General features: G+C 41.2%; 1 protein-coding gene across 4 annotated transcripts; it reads right to left on the reverse strand.

Annotated features, from left to right (window-relative positions):
* Window positions 1-2,975: 2,975 nt before the first annotated feature.
* On the reverse strand, window positions 2,976-19,370 carry oclnb (occludin b). 4 transcript variants are annotated; one of them, XM_064936641.1, is made up of 9 exons: window positions 19,264-19,370; window positions 17,421-17,532; window positions 15,650-16,346; window positions 14,921-15,088; window positions 9,739-9,854; window positions 8,959-9,066; window positions 6,135-6,306; window positions 4,803-4,844; window positions 2,976-4,666 (listed from the first exon to the last, which is right to left on the reverse strand). In XM_064936641.1, exons 2-9 carry the CDS (start codon window positions 17,471-17,473, stop codon window positions 4,568-4,570), a joined length of 1,455 nt encoding a protein of 484 aa, XP_064792713.1. In that variant the 5' UTR covers window positions 17,474-17,532; window positions 19,264-19,370; the 3' UTR covers window positions 2,976-4,567. The 4 variants fall into 4 exon arrangements, with proteins under 4 accessions (XP_064792713.1, XP_064792716.1, XP_064792714.1 ...); XM_064936644.1 differs by having other exon boundaries at window positions 17,421-17,527; window positions 19,264-19,364; XM_064936642.1 differs by having other exon boundaries at window positions 17,421-17,559; window positions 19,264-19,355.
* Between the last annotated feature and the right edge of the window lie 830 nt (window positions 19,371-20,200).

Raw genomic sequence — 20,200 nt, forward strand, 5'->3', positions numbered from 1 at the left:
AACCCTGGACCCTTACAAATCAGCGGGGCCAGACAATCTGGACCCTCTCTTTCTAAAATGATCTGCTGCCATTATTGCAACCCCTATTACCAGTCTGTTCAACCTCTCTTTTGTATCGTCCGAGATCCCTAAAGATTGGAAAGCTGCAGCGGTCATCCCCCTCTTCAAAGGGGGTGCCACTCTAGACCCAAACTGTTATAGACCAATATCCATCCTGCCCTGCATTTCTAAAGTCTTCGAAAGCCAAGTTAATAAATAGATCACTGACCATTTTGAATCCCACCGTACCGTCTCCCCTGTGCAATCCGGTTTCCGAGCTGGTTCCCTGATACACCTCTACGCAGACGACACCATTCTGTATACATCTGGCCCTTCATTGGACACTGTGTTACCAAACCTCCAAACGAGCTTCAATGGCATACAACACTCCTTCCGTCGCCTCAAACTGCTCTTAAATGCTAGTAAAAACTAAATACATGCTCTTCAACCATTTGTTGCCCACACCCGCTCACCCGACGAGCATCACTACTCTGGACGGTTCTGACTTAGAATATGTGGACAACTACAAAAACCTAGGTGTATGGCTAGACTGTAAACTCTCCTTCCAGACTCATTAAACATCTCCAATCCAAAATTAAATCTAGAATCGTCTTCCTATTTCGCAGCAAAGCCTCCTTCACTCAAGTCGCCAAACATACCCTCGTAAAATTGACTATCCCACCGATCCTCGACTTCGGCGATGTCATTTACAAAATAGCCTCCAACACTCTACTCAACAAACTGGATGCAGTCTATCACAGTGCCATCCGTTTTGTCACCAAAGCCCCATATACCACCCACCACTGCGACCTGTATGCTCTCGTCTGCTGGCCCTCGCTACATATTCGTCGCCTCCAGGTCATCTATAAGTCTTTGCTAGGTAAAGCTCCGCCTTAGCTCACTGGTCACGATAACAACACCCACCCGTAGCATGCGCTCCAGCAGGTACAGTGCCTTGCGAAAGTATTCGGCCCCCTTGAACTTTGCGACCTTTTGCCACATTTCAGGCTTCAAACATAAAGATATAAAACTGTATTTTTTTGTGAAGAATCAACAACAAGTGGGACACAATCATGAAGTGGAACAACATTTATTGGATATTTCAAACTTCTTTAACAAATCAAAAACTGAAAAATTGGGCGTGCAAAATTATTCAGCCCCTTTACTTTCAGTGCAGCAAACTCTCTGCAAAAGTTCAGTGAGGATCTTTGAATGATCCAATGTTGACCTAAATGACTAATGATGATAAATACAATCCACCTGTGTGTAATCAAGTCTCCGTATAAATGCACCTGCACTGTGATAGTCTCAGAGGTCCGTTAAAAGCGCAAAGAGCATCATGAAGAACAAGGAACACACCAGGCCGAGATCTGTTGTGAAGAAGTTTAAAGCCGGATTTGGATACAAAAACATATCCCAAGCTTTAAACATCAAGGTGCACTGTGCCAGCGATAATATTGAAATGGAAGGAGTATCAGACCACTGCAAATCTACCAAGACCTGGCCGTCCCTCTGAACTGTCAGCTCATACAAGGAGAAGACTGATCAGAGATGCAGCCAAGATGTGCCACAAGCCACCTGGGAGACACACCAAACATGTGGAAGAAGGTGCTCTGGTCAGATGAAACCAAAATTTAACTTTTTGGCAACAATGCAAAACGTTATGTTTGGCGTAAAAGCAACACAGCTCATCACCCTGAACACACCATACCCACTGTCAAACATGGTGGTAGCAGCATCATGGTTTGGGCCTGCTTTTCTTCAGCAGGGACAGGGAAGATGGTTAAAATTGATGGGAAGATGGATGGAGCCAAATACAGGACCATTCTGGAAGAATGATGGAGTCTGCAAAAGACCTGAGACTGGGACGGAGATTTGTCTTCCAACAAGACAATGATCCAAAACATAAAGCAAATTCTACAATGGAATGGTTCAAAAATAAACATATCCAGGTGTTAGAATGGCCAAGTCAAAGTCCAGACCTGAATCCAATCGAGAATCTGTGGAAAGAACTGAAAACTGCTGTTCACAAATGCTCTCCATCCAACCTCACTGAGCTCGAGCTGTTTTGCAAGGAGGAATGGGAAAAAATGTCAGTCTCTCGATGTGCAAAACTGATAGAGACATACCCCAAGCGACTTACAGCTGTAATCGCAGCAAAAGGTGGCGCTACAAAGTATTAACTTAAGGGGCTGAATAATTTTGCACGCCCAATTTTTCAGTTTTTGATTTGTTAAAAAAGTTTGAAATATCCAATAAATGTCGTTCCACTTCATGATTGTGTCCCACTTGTTGTTGATTCTTCACAAAAAAATACAGTTTTATATCTTTATGTTTGATGCCTGAAATGTGGCAAAAGGTCGCAAAGTTCAAGGGGGCCGAATACTTTCGCAATGCACTGTATATCTCACTGGTCATCCTCAAAGCCAACACCTCCTTTGGCTGCCTTTCCTTCCATTTCTCTGCTGCGAATGACTAGAACGAATTGCAAAAATTGCTGAAGCTGTAGACTTATTTCCCTCACTAACTTTAAACATCAGCTATCTGAGCAGCTAACCAATCGCTGCAGCTGTACATAACCCATCTGTAAATAGCCCATCCATTCTACCTACCTCATCCCCATATTGTTTTTATTTACTTTTCTGCTCTTTTGCACACCAGTATTTCTACTTGCACATCTATCACTCCAGTGTTGATTTGCTAAATTGTAATTACTTCGCTACTATGGCCTATATATTGCCTTACCTCCTCACGCCATTTGAACACTGTGTATTGACTTTCTTTTCTTCTATTGTGTTATTGACTGTACGCTTGTTTATTCCATGTGTAACTCTGTGTTGTTTGTGTCGCACTGCTTTGCTTTATCTTTGCCAGGTCGCAGTTGTAAATCTAGCCTACCTGGTTAAATAAAATAAAAAAATAATATTTTTTGAAGCTGCAAATAAAGTGTTTTTATTTGTATTAAATAACATTTACACAATAAATCCTACGTTGTACATAATCACCATAGTAGTAGGTTACTTGCCTGCATCCTCTGTATGGACAATATTTAACCTGAGACTATTGTTGAAGATGGATATCTTCAATACATCACAATGTTCACATTTAATTAAATTAAACAGACAGAAATGTCTGACAAAATTACAATTTACATGAATGGCAAAACATTTTCGGGAAATCCACAAAAAGATATAGATACGAAAAAGGGAAAACATCGTTAATTTGCTTACAATACAGTAGACGGTGCTTACTATACATCCGGTGCTCGGATGTCAGTAAAAGACCGATACAAAATTAATTTGTAAAAGCTGATAAAAAAACTGTACAATTCTATAAGGACACACCGGGTATTTATTTTTTATAGATAAAATATTTTATTTGGATACAGGAGCATCCCCTGAGAACCTTTGTTGAAACAAAAATGTACAAACATGTCAAAAAACAATTCATTGGCCATGTCATGTATCTATACCATAGAGGGCGCTCTAATATCCGTTAGCATCTTGCGCCATCCATTATTACCCAACTGTTAACCTAACGTAGCAGGTTTAAAATAAACGCCAGAAACTAGATCCCATAAATATTGTTTATAAAATGTAAAAAATAACTGTCTGGGGAGGTTCTCTACTGTACTGTTCAATCAATCCAGTAAATGTGGAGGAGTTAAGATGGCTGGTCACCTTGTTCATGTCCAAAAACTGAAGTGGAGTCACAGGCTCTTTCCAAAACCGGAATATCCGATTGTTGGGGACTCGGTATAGGCTGCATACTGGAGGTATTATCATAGCCGCTGGAAGTAGTTTGGGGGTGGGGTTGCTACGACGACAGGGGAGTGTATATGGAGTGTCTATATATCGGTCCGCTAATACAGGCCCAATGCACTGCTTTTGTGTGTGTGTGTGTGTGGGGGGGGGGGATGTACCAAATGTATTTGAGTGTTTACCAGCATTTTTAACATGAGTCTTAATAATCTGTACAAAATAGGTCATTTTAAAATACTTGTGGAATATTTAAAAAAAACTTTATTGATATGTTATCCATTTTCTTGAAATACTTTGCAACTTATTTCTATGTGAAAATTGAAATGGTCTATTCATTCCTTTTCCATGTTAGTAAACACTCTTATCCAGAGCAATTTACAGTAGTGAGTGCGCAGATTTTTGTACTGGTCCTCTGTGGGAATCGAACCCAGAACCCTAGCATAGCAAGCACCATGCTCTATCAACTGAGCCACATCGTCAGGATTTTTCAGGGGGTGCGGCAGCATCCCTACTTCCCGCGGCTGTGGGTACAATCCTGGGGCTGTGGGGGGGGAGGGATCAACATCAATCTAACTTTAATACGAAAATAAAACAACATTATTAGACATTCAGAGAATTCTCCCTCTTAAAAAAAGTTCACATGACTTCACATTGAAAAAAAATCCTTCTCTGGGTTCCTCTCCCATTATGGTCTTCCTTCTTTTGGGGCCAGTTTCCTGGACAGACAAGGGTGGAGTCTGCTCTGAACTGGGGTTGGTGGTCTGGGTTCAGGGTCTGCGGTCATACTCGCTGACCTTCCTCTTGATGTGAGACAGCTTGGCCTTCAGATGCTTGCACCTCTTCTTCTTCAGCTGATAGTCTGAGGACTGTGGAGAGAAGTGGAGGTTAACTTTTTTTTTTTTTTTAAACATGTTGAAACCTACTTGTGGTTGGGTTGGTTGAATCAAATTCTCACAAAAAATGTTACTCAAAAAAAGGTAATAGTGGTGTAGTGGGACAGACCTTCTTCATATTCTTCATCCGGGTGTACTTATCCATAGCATCCTGTTTCAAGGATGAAAATAAAAGCACAATTAGCGTCAGTCCTGTGTGGCTCAGTCGGTAGAGCATGGCGCTTGCAACGCCAAGCGTCGTGGGTTCGATTCCCGCTGGGGCCACCCATATGTAAAAGTAGTGGCCCCAGCCGACTTGTAAGTCGCTTTGGACAAAAGCGTCTGCTAAATGGGATATATAAAGATATATATATAAAAGCGTCACACTTTCTTATAGCCTACAGCAGAGCAGGGGTATTCAACCTGCTGTTCTTCTGTTCTAGCTGATAATTAATTGCACGCACCTAGCGTCCCAGGTCTAAATCAGTCCCTGAGTAAAGGGGAACCACGAAAAAAATACTGTGCAACTGGTTGAGGTCCTGAGTTGAGTGAAGGGCCAACATCGGGTGTCAAACCCAGTCCACAAAGGGCCGAGTGTCCGCGGATTTCTGTTTTTTCCTTTCAATTAAGACCTAGACAACAAGGTAATTAGTGACCTTAATTCATCAATCAATTACCAGGGTGGAGCGGGGCCCTCCGTGGAATGAGTTTGACACATATGGTCTACATGATGAGATTATTATGGACAGAAGAGCGAGATTCTTTGCATTTGTCAATTGGCAGCCAAGCATCGATCATCATGTCACCAGAATGAGACCCTCAATAATTATTGAAAAGGAGCATCAAACGCATCACCTTGCACTTTCACCAGCCTGTGGAGTTAATTTATTTCATCTGTAGCTTAATAAACTCCAGGCTTTCCCGATGAGTTGTAGTGGGAGGACACACAACATGTCATCGCATGACTCCCAAGTTGACTTCAATATTATGGTTATATCAAGATATGGGCTTAAAAGCGTTCCCGCCGACATTTCTCACATAATTAATTTTACTGACAAAAAGATCCCACCCTGTCTAGTGTATTTTGTTTTGTCGACATTTGAAAAGTTTACTGACAACTGTTCTGTATTCATCAGGCCTGTCATGACATTTCTGTTTATCTGACATGTACTCTTATAAAAAAAAAAAAAAATGTTGGATGGAAACCTGGTTACTGTAGGAATTACGTCATTATATCCAGGTGTTTTAAATCGACACAACCTGGTTACATAGAAATGCACCTCGCAGGAAATTGTCAAATCTATTTTCTATGCAAACTTTCTAAAATGTCATCAAAAAAATCAATCAATCACTGGACAAGTTAATGGAAACACAGCTATTGACACACACACACACACATGAATAGAACAAATTAGCTAGAACATTAAATATAACATTTATATAGTATCTCTAAAGTCCTCACCAGGAACTGTGGGCTGCCCTCTGGTTGTCTGTCCAGTTCCTTGTCCAGGTCAGCCAGGCCCATGTTGAGGTCATCCAGCTCAGCCTGCAGCTCTTTGTACTCGAGATGGTCCCGGTCAAACTCCCTCTTGTAGTCCAGACGCTCCTGCTCATTCATGATAGCAGAGAACTCGCTGAGAGACAGGATGGATAGAGTGAGATATATATATATACACATATATACACACACACACACACACACACACACACACACACACACACACACACACACACACACACACACACACACACACCCCTTCCCTTAGTATCCATCAAAGATAAGAGAGTGAAAAGGAAACTCAAGTTAATGTCTATAACTTTCTACCCACAAATACCTCTAAAATCCCCTTCCAAAACTTCTATACACCAGACTTGGGACAACTCTAGTTTTAACTACAGACCTGGGACAACTCTAGTTAACGCTGCTTTGTGGAAAGTCACTTTTTTCCAGGGGAACAAATTGTAACTTGAGATTACTACAACTCTTTGAATACAGATCCACAAAAATTATGACTTTTCAAAACTACTTCAATACAGAGCTCAGAAAGTGACTATTTTTGTAAACATTTGAATACAGATCAAAGAAAGCAACTACTTAAAAAATATATTTTAATACAGATCTTAGGAAGTGACTACTTTCTGAAACTATTGGATTGGCTGCCTTCAACTAATAGTATTTCCTATATAGCACATACTATTTCAATATATCCATCATATTAGAAGTTTCGTAAAAAACAACGTTATATACACACACCAATTTCATTTGTTTCATCTGAAATTATTGCTTTTGTGTGTGTTAAACATTGCTGTTCTGATTTGTAATTCATAGATGTATTAAAATTGGTTGTTGCAAAAAATGCTATACAGTGGGGCAAATAAGTATTTAGTCAGCCACCAATTGTTTAAAAATCCTACAATGTGATTTTCTGGATTTTTTTTCTCATTTTGTCTGTCATAGTTGAAGTGTACCTATGATGAAAATTACAGGCCTCTCTCATCTTTTTTAAGTGGGAGAACTTGCACAATTGGTGGCTGACTAAATACTTTTTTGCCCCACTGTATATCCATTGTTTAGCTGAAATGGAAAGTTGGTATCCTGTGGATTTGACTGATCTGTGGTTGTCTCACTGCACTAACTGAGTCGCGCTGGATAGGAGCATCTGCTAAATTAATAAAATGTCAAATGTAAATATTTTACATACAGATCTCATTACTGTATTGATTTTTTTTATTTTTTTTTTACAATATTGATGTCACAAATGTATCATTTGTAGTTCTTTATTTATTTTAAATAGTTACATCATTTGAGTGTAAAACCTAGCGGCACTACGTGTTTCTCTGAGAGGGAGGTGGATGTATGCGTTTTGCAACAACTGTCTCTCTAAAATGAAACTATCAATTTTATATTTCAAACAAATACATGTCTGTCATTTATTTTATTTTACCTTTATTTAACTAGGCAAGTCAGTTAGGAACAAATTCTTATTTTCAATGACAGCCTAGAGTGAGTTATATATATATATATATATATATAGTATTATACCCCTTCCCTTAGTGAGTTTCCATCCATCAAAGATGGAGTGAAAAGGAAACTCAAGTTAATGTCTATAACTTTCTACCCACAAATACCTCTAAAATCCCCTTCCAAAACTTCTATACACCAGACCTGGGACAACTCTAGTTAACTACAGACCTGGTGGGTTAACTGCCTGTTCAGGGGCAGAACGACAGATTTGTACCTCGTCAGCTCAGGGATTTGAACTTGCAACCTTCTGGTTACTATTCCAATGCTCTAACCACTAGGCTACCCTGCCAACCCCATTCCATGATTAGAAATGGCACAAAAACACACCAATCTCTAAGTTATTTAAAACAATAAAAGAAAATTTACCAAAAATTCTGAAAATGGATATACAATATAGCGTTTTGGAATTCAACTTAATTTGATCCAGTCTCCTGACAGTCCATAATCAAGCCAAACCAATGAGAGAAGTATAATTAAGTTGTGATGCTCAACTACTGTATGACTCTTTCAACATGCCACTGAAAAAGGTTGAAAGCTGCAATACATTTTGTTGATAGCTGAAAAACACTGCAGAGTAATTCAACGCCATTTGCAAACAGTTGGACGCTTAGCAAAAAAACAACTTTGAACGTCTTTGTCCATCGGAGGGCACGTGTTCTTGTTTCAAAACACTCAGTATAACATATTTAAAGGGATAGTTTACTACAAATAAAAAACGAACATGATTTTCCAACTACCTTGAGCTGCAGTTGATTCAAGAAGGCAGTTTTTGGATATTTATTTTCCTTTCGACACTTAATAGCTATATTTTGTTACTGTTAGCATTCTCATTCTGTGTTAAAACTACATTTTATGAGCATGTTGTTACATGATACTTTGGTAATTGCATATCAATGAGCTGAGAGTTTGAGCTGGCGTTCCTTATTCCACATACGCAAGAACTCCATCGTTATGCAAATATAAAGCAATTTACAAAGTCCTATGCAACAATTATGTTGCTATTGTAATGATCAGAGTTACTACACGTGTATAACCTTTTGCAACCTTTTGGTTACTAGTCCAACGCCCTAACCACTAGGCTACCCTGCCACCCCAATGAATGCAGTTTATTAGGATCTCGTTCAGACCCTGATTCTACTGTCATTCTAGCCTGATGCCTGATCCCAGATCTGTTAAGTATGGCAAACTGTTCAGGATTTGGCTATACTTTACAAAACAGATCTGAAAGCAGGCAACTTCCACCAGTCGTCCCTCCACTCACGAGTTAAAATCGATCTCGTCCAGATCCTCTCCTCCCGATTCTGCACCAGTGTCGTAGTCCCTCAGCTTGCTCTTCAGTCCTCCCAACGAACTTGTTATGTCTGAGCTCCTGAAAGAATGATTTATTTATTATTCAATACACCTTGTTGCATATAACCTAAATGTCTTCTCCTAACAGAAGTGTTTGTTTTTCTCTGAAACAAGCTCATCCTGATCGAGTGATGGCAGGATGACGGCGTCACACAAAACCTCAAATCATCCGGCAACAAGATTGAACCAAAGAACACATTCCCAACATTCTACCAACTTCTGATAAGTGCATAAACATCCCCAGCATTCAACCAGGAAATATACTTTCTTATTTACAGTTCTAACGTGACAAATGGCCAAAATAATGTCTTGAGTAACACTTATTTGTGTTTAGGAAATACTTTCTCTTTGCCAGGTGAAAACATGCGGGTGAAACAACCCAAAACAAACATAGCCCTTTAACTTTCGCCAAGGAAACAAAATGGTTCTCCTTCTTAGTGAGAATGATGAAGATGCCTGTGGACAGGCAAGGTCAGCATTTGGGCCGTCCCCCACTAATGGTTATGGTTAGGATTAGCTGACCACAGATTCTTTAAAAAAAGTTTAATTAATTAAAATGTGCAGCAGAGCATTGTTCCAGCTCATACCTATGGGGTCGGCCCTCACCAACTTCAGGTTCTCATTGAAATACATTTCTCTGGATCAGTTTTTGACACTGATCCAGACACTCTCAGTGTGAATGTGACCTTACCCAGGCAGATACAGAGGTCTGTGGTCTGGCAGCTGGTCCAGGAAGTTCCTGGAGCCCCCCACCTTGTCGTTGTATTCATTCACCAGAGTGTCCGGCTGACCAGACACGTTATTCACCTACAGGAAGAGACAGGGATCAATAAAGTTTATTCAATTGAATTCAATACAGAGAGGAGGTCAAGAGTCAGGCATCATATTGAGACAGAGGGCAACAAACAGGCACTAATGTAAAAACCTTCACACAGCGTGTGTTTAAATAATACACCACAGGTTGGTAAGAACAAAATGCTCAAGAGCACTCCAATCCTACAGTTTGGTGGAATGCATCCAGGAACAGAGGTATATACACAATTACCAGAAAACATGCATATCGTCAATGTAAACATCATGTTTATGAAATTCCTGAATAAACTTTGACTCTTAATTTCAGGCCTTTAAAGCATGTCATGTCAGTGATGAACCAACTTTGTCGACTGAAGAAACCTTTGAGATCAGACTTATGATCCAACCAAACCAGTCTTTAGTTCAACGTCGATGGCCTGACAACTACAGTACCAGATTGTCTTCATTAAAACACGTATGGTATGGTGTTGAACGGTGTCTAGGCGACCAGGTATGGCTGGAGCCCATGTATGTGCAGTTTGCCTAGTTTTATAGCTACACCAAGTCTATTAAGTTGCTATGGCAATAACACATTGAATCAGAATCTTTTGTGAATCGAACAACGCATTGAATCTGAATCTTTTGTGAATTGAACAACGCATTGAATCTGAATCTTTTGTGAATCCAACAACGCATTGAATCTGAATCTTTTGTGAATCCAACAACGCATTGGATCTGAATCTTTTGTGAATCCAACAACGCATTGAATCTGAATCTTTTGTGAATCCAACAACGCATTGAATCTGAATCTTTTGTGAATCCAACAACGCATTGAATCTGAATCTTTTGTGAATCCAACAACGCATTGAATCTGAATCTTTTGTGAATCCAACAACGTTAGGGTTGCTCAAGTGGTTTTGTTTGTATGGTTACTTGGAGGTTGTCTTAAGGTTTCCCCCTCCTCTCACATATTACTCAGAGGTGTGGTTGTCGCTGTGAGGTAAATAGTGTGGTTGACTGAGCGCTCTCATCCGGGACCGACCAGTTCCTCCACTTCCCCCCCTCCAGCCTTCACAGCCAAAATAACATAGTTGACATGATCACAACGAGATACAGGGAGGAACACTAGGACAACACCTCATAGCCAATCACAACTGCCCCTTGTACTCCATGATCAGAATGCTATTTTAAGAACCAATTCTTCCCCCTCGACATCGCTACAAACGAGACTAATGTCTTGGGAGGCAACTCCCAGAAACTGGACTTGAAACTCTCCCCCCCTCCCTCTGCAACAACACATACCTATACACTTCATCTGTCCTAAAGCACCTGTGGTGACAGATATGCTTCTGCTGTGACACTCTGCTTAGATAAACACACACGGACGGACGGGGGGGACGGGGACCGGAGCCCAGATCAGCACTCGACTACTTCTCCCAAAAAGCTTTGAACACTGGCCCTGTAGCACAGATAGTGTGCCATTATTGTTGTCGCTGTGAGGTAAAATGGTGTGGCAGTCTGAGCGCTCCCACTCAGGACCGACCGGTTTCTCCACTTCTCACTCCATCCTCCACAGCCCAAACACCACAGATACAATCACAACCAGATACGGGAAGAAACCCTGGGACAACAGCTTATAGCCAATCACAGTCGAAACATTAAATATGCGCAAACCATGTCTGTCAAGTTTCCAGTTTTAATAAAAAACAATGCTTTGTCCGTTTTTGAAACATGAAAGCACCTTTCCTTTCGAATGTTATTTTAGAGGACGACTGCACTTCCTGATTAGGTCTCGTTTTGAGATTTGATTCATTAAGGAACGCGAGCTGCCATGACTGAATTCAAACTTGAGTTGATTTCGGGGTGTACCTTGATGTGGATGTATCTTATGTGTGTTCGCAGTTGGGAAGAGTTATCCAAATCATTTAGCCAATTAGATTCAGCTGGCTGGTTTGCTTGTTGTTGTTTTGACTTTGGATTGCTCATCTCTGGGGATAGTTTGGGGACCGTCAATAAAGAACAAATGTAAACGGAGATAATATTTTCTTGTTCCACGTCTTTTAGTCGTCTCGTTAAAGTTCGTTTGGCGTTTAAGTCATTGAAAATGTTTTGCTATTAACCTGTTAAAAATATGGTCCCGTGTACATTGTGTAAATGTACTGATGGTCCTCAACTAGCCCCATACGGATATCGAATGGCAAACCAAATTGATCATGGGGCATTTACGATCATTCCGAATTGAGGATTGCTTGGGTGCTGCCAGCTGTGGGCAGGATTGAAATAAACCCAGCCCACTGGCAGCTGTTGCAGTACCCTTCATTCTGTGACATACCATCGTTTCCCCATCATCACGCAAATCCTTGACTTACTTTACGACCAAAATGATCCTATATTACACTTTGCAGTTAATTTTGACACTAGAATAAATGTTTCATATGAAATTGTATTTGCCACATGCGTCGTAGTCAACAGTGAAATGCTTATGGGTCCTTTTCCAACAATGCAGAGTTAAAGATGAGATTGTTTTAAATGATATTGTGACAAGGAATAAATAGAAACAGTGAATAAAAATATCATGGCTCTATCATGGAAAATAACTGACTCATATCGATGCAAAATAGGCCATTTTCAAAACGAGAAGTGGCTTTTTAGAGGCAGTCGCTCTTTATCAACCAACTCTTCACCATGACATAGCTACAAATGAGACTAGTGCCTTGGGAAGCCACTCCCAGAAACTGGACATGAAACTCTCCCCCCCTCCCTCTGCAACAACACATACCTATACACTTCATCTGTCCTAAAGCACCTGTGGTGACAGATATGCTTCTGCTGTGACACTCTGCTTAGATAAACACACACGGACGGACGGGGGGGACGGGGACCGGAGCCCAGATCAGCACTCGACTACTTCTCCCAAAACGCTTTGAACACTGGTCCTGTAGCACAGATACAGTGCCATCAGAAATTATTCATACACCTGGACTTTTTCCACATTTTGTTGTGTTAAAGGTGGGATTAAAATGGATTGAATATTCATTTTTTGGCATAAAGCTACACAAAATACTCATGTCAAAGTGGAAGAAAAATTATAACATTTGTAAAATATTGATGAAAAATAAAACAATAATATCGCTTGATTACGTAATTATTCAACCCCGAGTCAATACATTTTAGAATCACCTTTGGCAGCGATTACAGCTGTGTCTTTTTGGAAAAGTCTAAGATTTTCACACCGGGATTGTACAATATTTGCACAATATTCTTTAAAAAAATTCTACACGCTCTTTCAAGTTGGATATTGATCATTGCTAGACAGCTACTTTCAAGTCGTGCCATTTTCAAGCAGATTTAAGTCAAAACTGTAACTACGCCACTCAGGAACATTCAAAGTCATCTTGGTAACCAACTCCAGTGTAAATCTGGCCTTGTGTTTTTGGTTATTGTCCTGCTAAAAGGTGAACTTGTCTCCCAGTGTCTGTTGGAAAGCAGACAACCAGATTTTCCTCTAGGATTTTGCATGTGCTTTGCTCTATCCCGTTTATTTTTATTGTAAAAAAAACTCTAGTCCTTGCCGATGACAAGCATACCCATAACATGATGCAGCCACCACCAAATATGAATAGTGGCACTCAGTGATGTGTTTGATTTGCGTCAAACATGATGCTTTCAGAAGGTGAATTCACCAATTTGTAAGTCGCTCTGGATAAGAGCGTCTGCTAAATGACTTAAATGTTAAATGTAAATGTTGTATTCAGTACATTGTGATCATTTCTTTGCCAATTTTTTTGCAGTTTTACTTTAGTGCCTCATGAAAACAGGATGCATGTTTTGGAGTATTTTTATTCTGTTCAGGCTTCCTTCTTTTCACTCCACCATTTAGGTTGGTATTGTGGAATAGCTACAATGTTGTTGATCCATCCTCAGTTCTCCCATCACAGCCAACTCTTAACTGTTTCATAGTCACCATTGGCCTCATTGTGAAATCCCTGAGTGGTTTCCTTCCCCTCTGGAAACTGAGTTAGGAAGGACGCCTGTATATTTGTACTGACTGGCTGTGTTGATACACCATCCAAAGTGTAATAATAACTTCACCAGGCTCTAAGGTTTAGTCAATGTCTGCTTTTTTATTTATTTTTACCCATCTACCACTAGGTGCCCTTCTTTGTGAGTCATTTGAAAACCTGTTCTTTGTGATTGAATCTTTGTTTGAAATTCACTGCTCGACTGAGGGACTTTACAGACAATTATGTGTGTGGGTACAGAGATGAGATAGTCATTCATAAATAATGTTAAACACGACTATTGCACACAAAGTGAGTCCATGCAACTTCTTATGGGACTTGTTAAGCACATTTGTACTCCTGAACTTATTTAGGCTTGCCATAACAAAGGGGTTAAATGCTTATTAACTCAAGACATTTTTGCTTTTTAATTTAATTAATTTGCCTAACCATGTCCACTTTCACATTATGACACAAAATCACAATAGAATCCATTGGAAAACTCAGGCTGTAACACAACAAAATGTGGAAAAAGTCAAGGGGTGTGAATACTTTCTGAAGGCACTGCAGCGTTCCATTACTCTATACTGCCACTGTGAGAGTTAATTCCGCTGCATGTTTGTCATGTTGTCACACACACACAATTAGCCGTGGATGTACATGTAACGGATGTGAAACGGCTATCTTAGTTAGCGGTGCGCGCTAAATAGCGTTTCAATCGGTGACTTCACTTGCTCTGAGACCTTGAAGTAGTGGTTCTCCTTGCTCTGCAAGGGCCGCGGCTTATGTGGAGCGATGGGTAACGATGCTTCGTGGGTGACTGTTGTTGAGGTGTGCAGAGGGTCCCTGGTTCGCGGCCGGGTATGGGCGAGGGGACGGTCTAAAGTTATACCGTTACATACACTAGTAGAATGCCGTTTCCCTGGTAACCATGGAAGTAGTTAAATGTTTTATGTACATCAAATCATCACAGATTACATTGACTTTACAGTCAGTCCCTGTCCTTGTTTTAACAGCACACACACACACACACCTCTGTAAACATCCCCTATCTGGAAACACACACACACACACACTCACCCACTCTCCGATGGTGTGTGTGCGCAGGCTGTTGCTGATAACCTTGGTCTCCTCCCAGAGGATTCTGTCTGGGCCCCAACGTCTGATCTTCTGACGCGTCTTCACAGCAAACACCAGCAGGATGATCAGACCCACGAATACCAAGATTCCCAGGATGATGGCTATGACCTATAAAGAGAAGGGGAGAGAGACGATGTAAACAAGATAGCTATGACCTATAGAGAGAAGGGGAGAGAGACGATGTAAACAAGATGGCTATGACCTATAGAGAGAAGGGGAGAGAGACGATGTAAACAAGATGGCTATGACCTATAGAGAGAAGGGGAGAGAGACGATGTAAACAAGATAGCTATGACCTATAGAGAGAAGGGGAGAGAGACGATGTAAACCAGATAGCTATGACCTATAGAGAGAAGGGGAGAGAGACAATGTAAACAAGATGGGTATGACCTGGGACAGAGAGGAGGGTCAGTGGGTTAGCATGTTCCACACAGGAAGAAGGATAATGCGCCAGGGTGAAACGTGTTATCGGCGATAGGGAGTCTTTAGCTAATAGCTCTCTCTAAGCACATCTCTGACACAATCTGACAGGAGCACCTGCTGGATCTCGAACAGAGACTGCAGGAAAATGTCCCATAGGCTAGCAGAGATGCAGCAGTTAATGACCCCCTCCTGACGTTTCATCACGCAGTAATGGCAGAGGTATTGGTTGATGAAGATAGTACCTACCTCCTGAGGTTCCACCACGCAGTAATGGTAGAGGTACTGGTTGATGAAGATGCCCTGGGCTTGGTTCTGATTCTGGTACTGGGAACACAGCTGTATGATCTGGTTGTAGTAGACGGACCCTGACGACTGGGCTGTGGGGTTCACTGCCACCAGGTAGACTATAGTAGCGATGATCATTAGTATCGCCAAGATGGCAGACACGATGATGGTCCCCAGGTAGAACTTTGGCGAGCGGGACGCGTTCTGCCGCGACACCACTAGAATGAAGATGATGAGCACGGCGATGAAGGTGATGGCTGCTATGGCAATGATGAAGCCCTTCCCCGCCAGGGGGTCAGTCTCGGTCCCGCTTCCGTAGCTACTCCCGCCGTAGGACGAGCCTCCGCCGATACCACCGCCATAGGACGAGCCACCACCGTAACTACTGCCGTAGCTCCCACCGTATCCTCCGCCCCCGATGCCCATCCCGGCGCCGATGCCGCCGCTCATTCCCATCATGCTCATGTCGTAGTCCCAGGCGAGCGTAGACGCCACGCAGGCGAAGATCGCTACGCACATGATGATGATGATGATGGAGATGATCTTCATCACCCCTGGAGGAGAGGTCCAGCGGTAGAAGTGGAGGAGCTCCTCCTCTGGATAGAAAGAGTAGGCTGGGTTGGAGACATACTCGCTATGCTTGTGCCTGTGTTCATGGCTGGAAGAAAAGGGAGGGGAGGGAGAGGAGGACAGAGAAGAAGAGGAGGAGAGCGATGAGGGGAGATGTTAGAGGGGTGGACATAAAAAATGTATTACTCCTATTAACTTGCAAAGATGGGTAGGCTTTACGGTGGGTTGTAGGGGATGATAGGGTGGGGTGGAAGAGTAGGGTGGTATGAATGATCTGATGGAGGAGAACAACAGGTGGGTTGTGTATATTAATGTAGAGTGATGGGATGAGTGTAGATAGATGGGTGAAGAGTTGTGTGGGACGAGGACATAGGATGAGTGTAGATAGATGGGTGAAGAGTGGTGTGGGATGAGGACATAGGATGAGTGTAGATAGATGGGTGAAGAGTTGTGTGGGACGAGGACATAGGATGAGTGTGGATAGATGGGTGAAGAGTTGTGTGGGATGAGGACATAGGATGAGTGTAGATAGATGGGTGAAGTGTGGTGTAGGATGAGGACATAGGATGAGTGTAGATAGATGGGTGAAGAGTTGTGTGGGATGAGGACATAGGATGAGTGTAGATAGATGGGTGAAGAGTGAGATGGGATGAGGACATAGGATGAGTGTGGATAGATGGGTGAAGAGTGAGATGGGATGAGGACATAGGATGAGTGTAGATAGATGGGTGAAGAGTGAGATGGGATGAGGACATAGGATGAGTGTGGATAGATGGGTGAAGAGTGAGATGGGATAAGGACATAGGATGAGTGTGGATAGATGGGTGAAGAGTGAGATGGGATGAGGACATAGGATGAGTGTGGATAGATGGGTGAAGAGTGAGATGGGATGAGGACATAGGATGAGTGTAGATAGATGGGTGAAGAGTGAGATGGGATGAGGACATAGGATGAGTGTAGATAGATGGGTGAAGAGTGAGATGGGATGAGGACATAGGATGAGAGTAGATAGATGGGTGAAGAGTGAGATGGGATGAGGACATAGGATGAGTGTAGATAGATGGGTGAAGAGTGAGATGGGATGAGGACATAGGATGAGTGTAGATAGATGGGTAAAGAGTGAGATGGGATGAGGACATAGGATGAGAGAGGGAGGACTTACCGTCTGCTGCCGGGATGGTAGGAAGGAGAGGTGCGTTTGTTGTGAGAGGGCATGCTGGGATCCTCTGGTCCACCTAGGACTCAACTCTTCACTCTATCCAGTCACTGCTGCACTAATTAAAACATCTAATATAAATCACCTTAGCAACCAGAACAAAAACAGTACACTGTAAAAAATAATCTGGTTGTTTTTCCAGTTATTGGAAGCCAGTTACCTGCAGATGAGGTACAGTATGTTACCGTTAATTTCCAAAGAAAAAGTTTATTTTTATATCGAGATCAGGACACCCCAAATATTACCTTTAACCTTTTCCTAAAGAAGAATCGCCTAAACCCTGGAATGTAGTACAAACACTTGAACATGACTTGAAGAGAGGCTGCCTTTCCAAATGTGTCCTGCTGCTACTACTACTGACTACACAAAGGAAATCTCCCAAATGGCACTCTATTCTCTATAGTGCACCACCATAGATCCCGGTTAAAGGAATCTGGCCAAAAGTAGCGCACTATGTAGGGAACAGGGTGCCATTTGACCACTATAGATCCCGGTTAAAGGAATCTGGCCAAAAGTAGCGCACTATGTAGGGAACAGGGTGCCATTTGGGATAAACACAATGACTACGCAAACATCTACCGCATAGTAAGTAGGCCCTTCTGCAACCTAAGAGGTGAAGAGCACAGCAGCAATACCATGTTCTCCACGTGTTGTCTTTCTTTCCAGAAACTAGCCCAATAGACTAAAGGAGCTTAACGTTACTCCAAATACTCGTTCTAAACGTGAATCGATTCTCAATTGCAGTACAGTTCTAGAAACATAAATCCCTATACTTTCATAGCAAATCAAAATAAATGCGAAATAGACACTTAATGTACATTGTTCTAATTGGTTGTAACGCAGCTGCAACCGACAGTGTTTTTCAGTGACAACGCGTTTGTGGCATCCGTTTACACACAGGTGTTCAGAGACGCAGATAGCTAGTTAGCACAGGTTGTCCACTCTGTCTTCCATCTGTTTTCCGTAAACAAGCGCTGTAACATGGAAATATGGCGGTGTGGAAACAGAAACGCTAACCCTAGCAAGATGTGTATCAATTTAACCTTTTGTCTTTCGAAAATAATGTATTGCTGCTACGAAAGATAAGGTTCTTATGGTTCCAAAACCCTACTGCAAAGTGACGTGTGTTAATGTTTAGATTGAGCGTCCGAGCTCTTAACAAAACTCTCTTACAGAAAATGCAATTGTCCAATGATTTTGTGTGTAATGTAATAACAGACTCATGATCAAGGGATAATCTTGACCTACAGAATTGCTTGGTATTATAACAGGCTGGAGTTGGGTGCCGTTATACAATAGTTGTGTATTATAGGCTATACTTAGAATTAATTTCCCTGATATTTTTTAATGTTGGGGGGGGGGGGGGTGTCATAAAACAATGTCATTTTTTGAATTGAATTAGATTGCAATAAAAATAACCTGATGAATGATGGGGGAAAAAAGTTCATTTTTTTGTTGTTTTTCTACACCTCAGTTTGTAAATCGTAGGAAATAATTATCTGTGTGTATAGCAAACGCCCCAAATATCAACACAGTCGAGGGACGTTTTTAAATGTAATTCTACAGAATAAAATATGTACATGATCCAGTTCAACTTCAATCATGCCACGCAATGGTAGCCTACTCTCCAGCTTTGCGATAAAATAAACATTTATCTAAAATTCACAGACCAGCAAAAATACACCACATGATTGAAAATCCAAGAAAGTTGTAATTTGGTAGACCTACATGGTAAATTACAGATGAATATATCACCAAAAGTTTCAAAAAACATTTACGGCAAACTCACCTGTTCCGAGGAGAATCTGCGTTTCTTTTGATTACGGATGCTGAAACTCGTATGCTATTGTTGAACACGCCTATGCACGTCACCGATCAAAACTGCGTGCAGGTCGCTCTCTCTTGGAGATGACAGTCGTCAGTTGTCTCCTCCTTGTCACTCCCCTATGCAGAACAGGTTACTATTGTGAAGGAAAACTAACCTGTCTGTGCCTACAATCTTTGTTTGAAATGTATGACATTCCTTATCGACTAGTCTTCCTTTTTGGCCTAATTGTCACCAACATCGAATACACAAAAACATGTAGTAGATCAAGAACAAATTGACGGTGGGAGAGTTTAGGTACATTTGGACACACAAAATCATTGTTGTTTGTCACCCATGTGTTTATTAATCAATAATGGATAAAACGGGATCCCAAATCATATTGAAACGTTGGGTCAGAATGTTCGCTGACAGAGTATGTAATACAGAAGTAGATAGGCTTCGTTTCCATGACATCTGTTAACTTCCTGGTCTTTATTAATATGTGACAAGGCTACATTAACAGGCATTCAGAGACATGACTTCTAATAAATTCCCCAACTTTTTAAGTTTCACAAGTCTGAGGGATTTATACAATTGTAACAGTTCAATTTAAAAAAAATAAAATAATAAGGAATTTTTCCACCTCATTTACATTTGTGAATATAATATTTGTCCAAGAGAATAATGTTAATAAAATAGTTATGATCGATCGGAATTACAAGGATAAGCATCATGCCATTTAATTTAACATCATCAAAGGTAAACATAGGTAATTCTGGAGATTTTATACACAACCATTTATGGATTTCAATCCATAGTTTACTAGAAAAAAATAAGAATTTGTTCTTAACTGACTTGCCTAGTAAAATAAAGGTAAAAAAAAAGAAAGAAAAAAAAGAATGGCGACATGAAAAAAAAA

Source organism: Oncorhynchus masou, chromosome 25 (assembly GCF_036934945.1).
Source record: "Oncorhynchus masou masou isolate Uvic2021 chromosome 25, UVic_Omas_1.1, whole genome shotgun sequence".
NCBI classification, from domain to species: Eukaryota; Metazoa; Chordata; class Actinopteri; order Salmoniformes; family Salmonidae; genus Oncorhynchus; species Oncorhynchus masou.

What these genes read in the sequence shown, in the direction of transcription:
- oclnb (XM_064936641.1), bottom strand. Translation starts at nt 17,473, where the DNA reads ATGCCCTCTCACAACAAACGCACCTCTCCTTCCTACCATCCCGGCAGC. An exon ending in TACCATCCCGGCAGCAGACG is followed by an intron (nt 16,347 to 17,420) that starts GTAAGTCCTCCC and finishes CTTTTCTTCCAG; the next exon opens with CCATGAACACAGGCACAAGC. An exon ending in GACGAGATCGATTTTAACTC is followed by an intron (nt 6,307 to 8,958) that starts GTGAGTGGAGGG and finishes CCTGTCTCTCAG; the next exon opens with CGAGTTCTCTGCTATCATGA.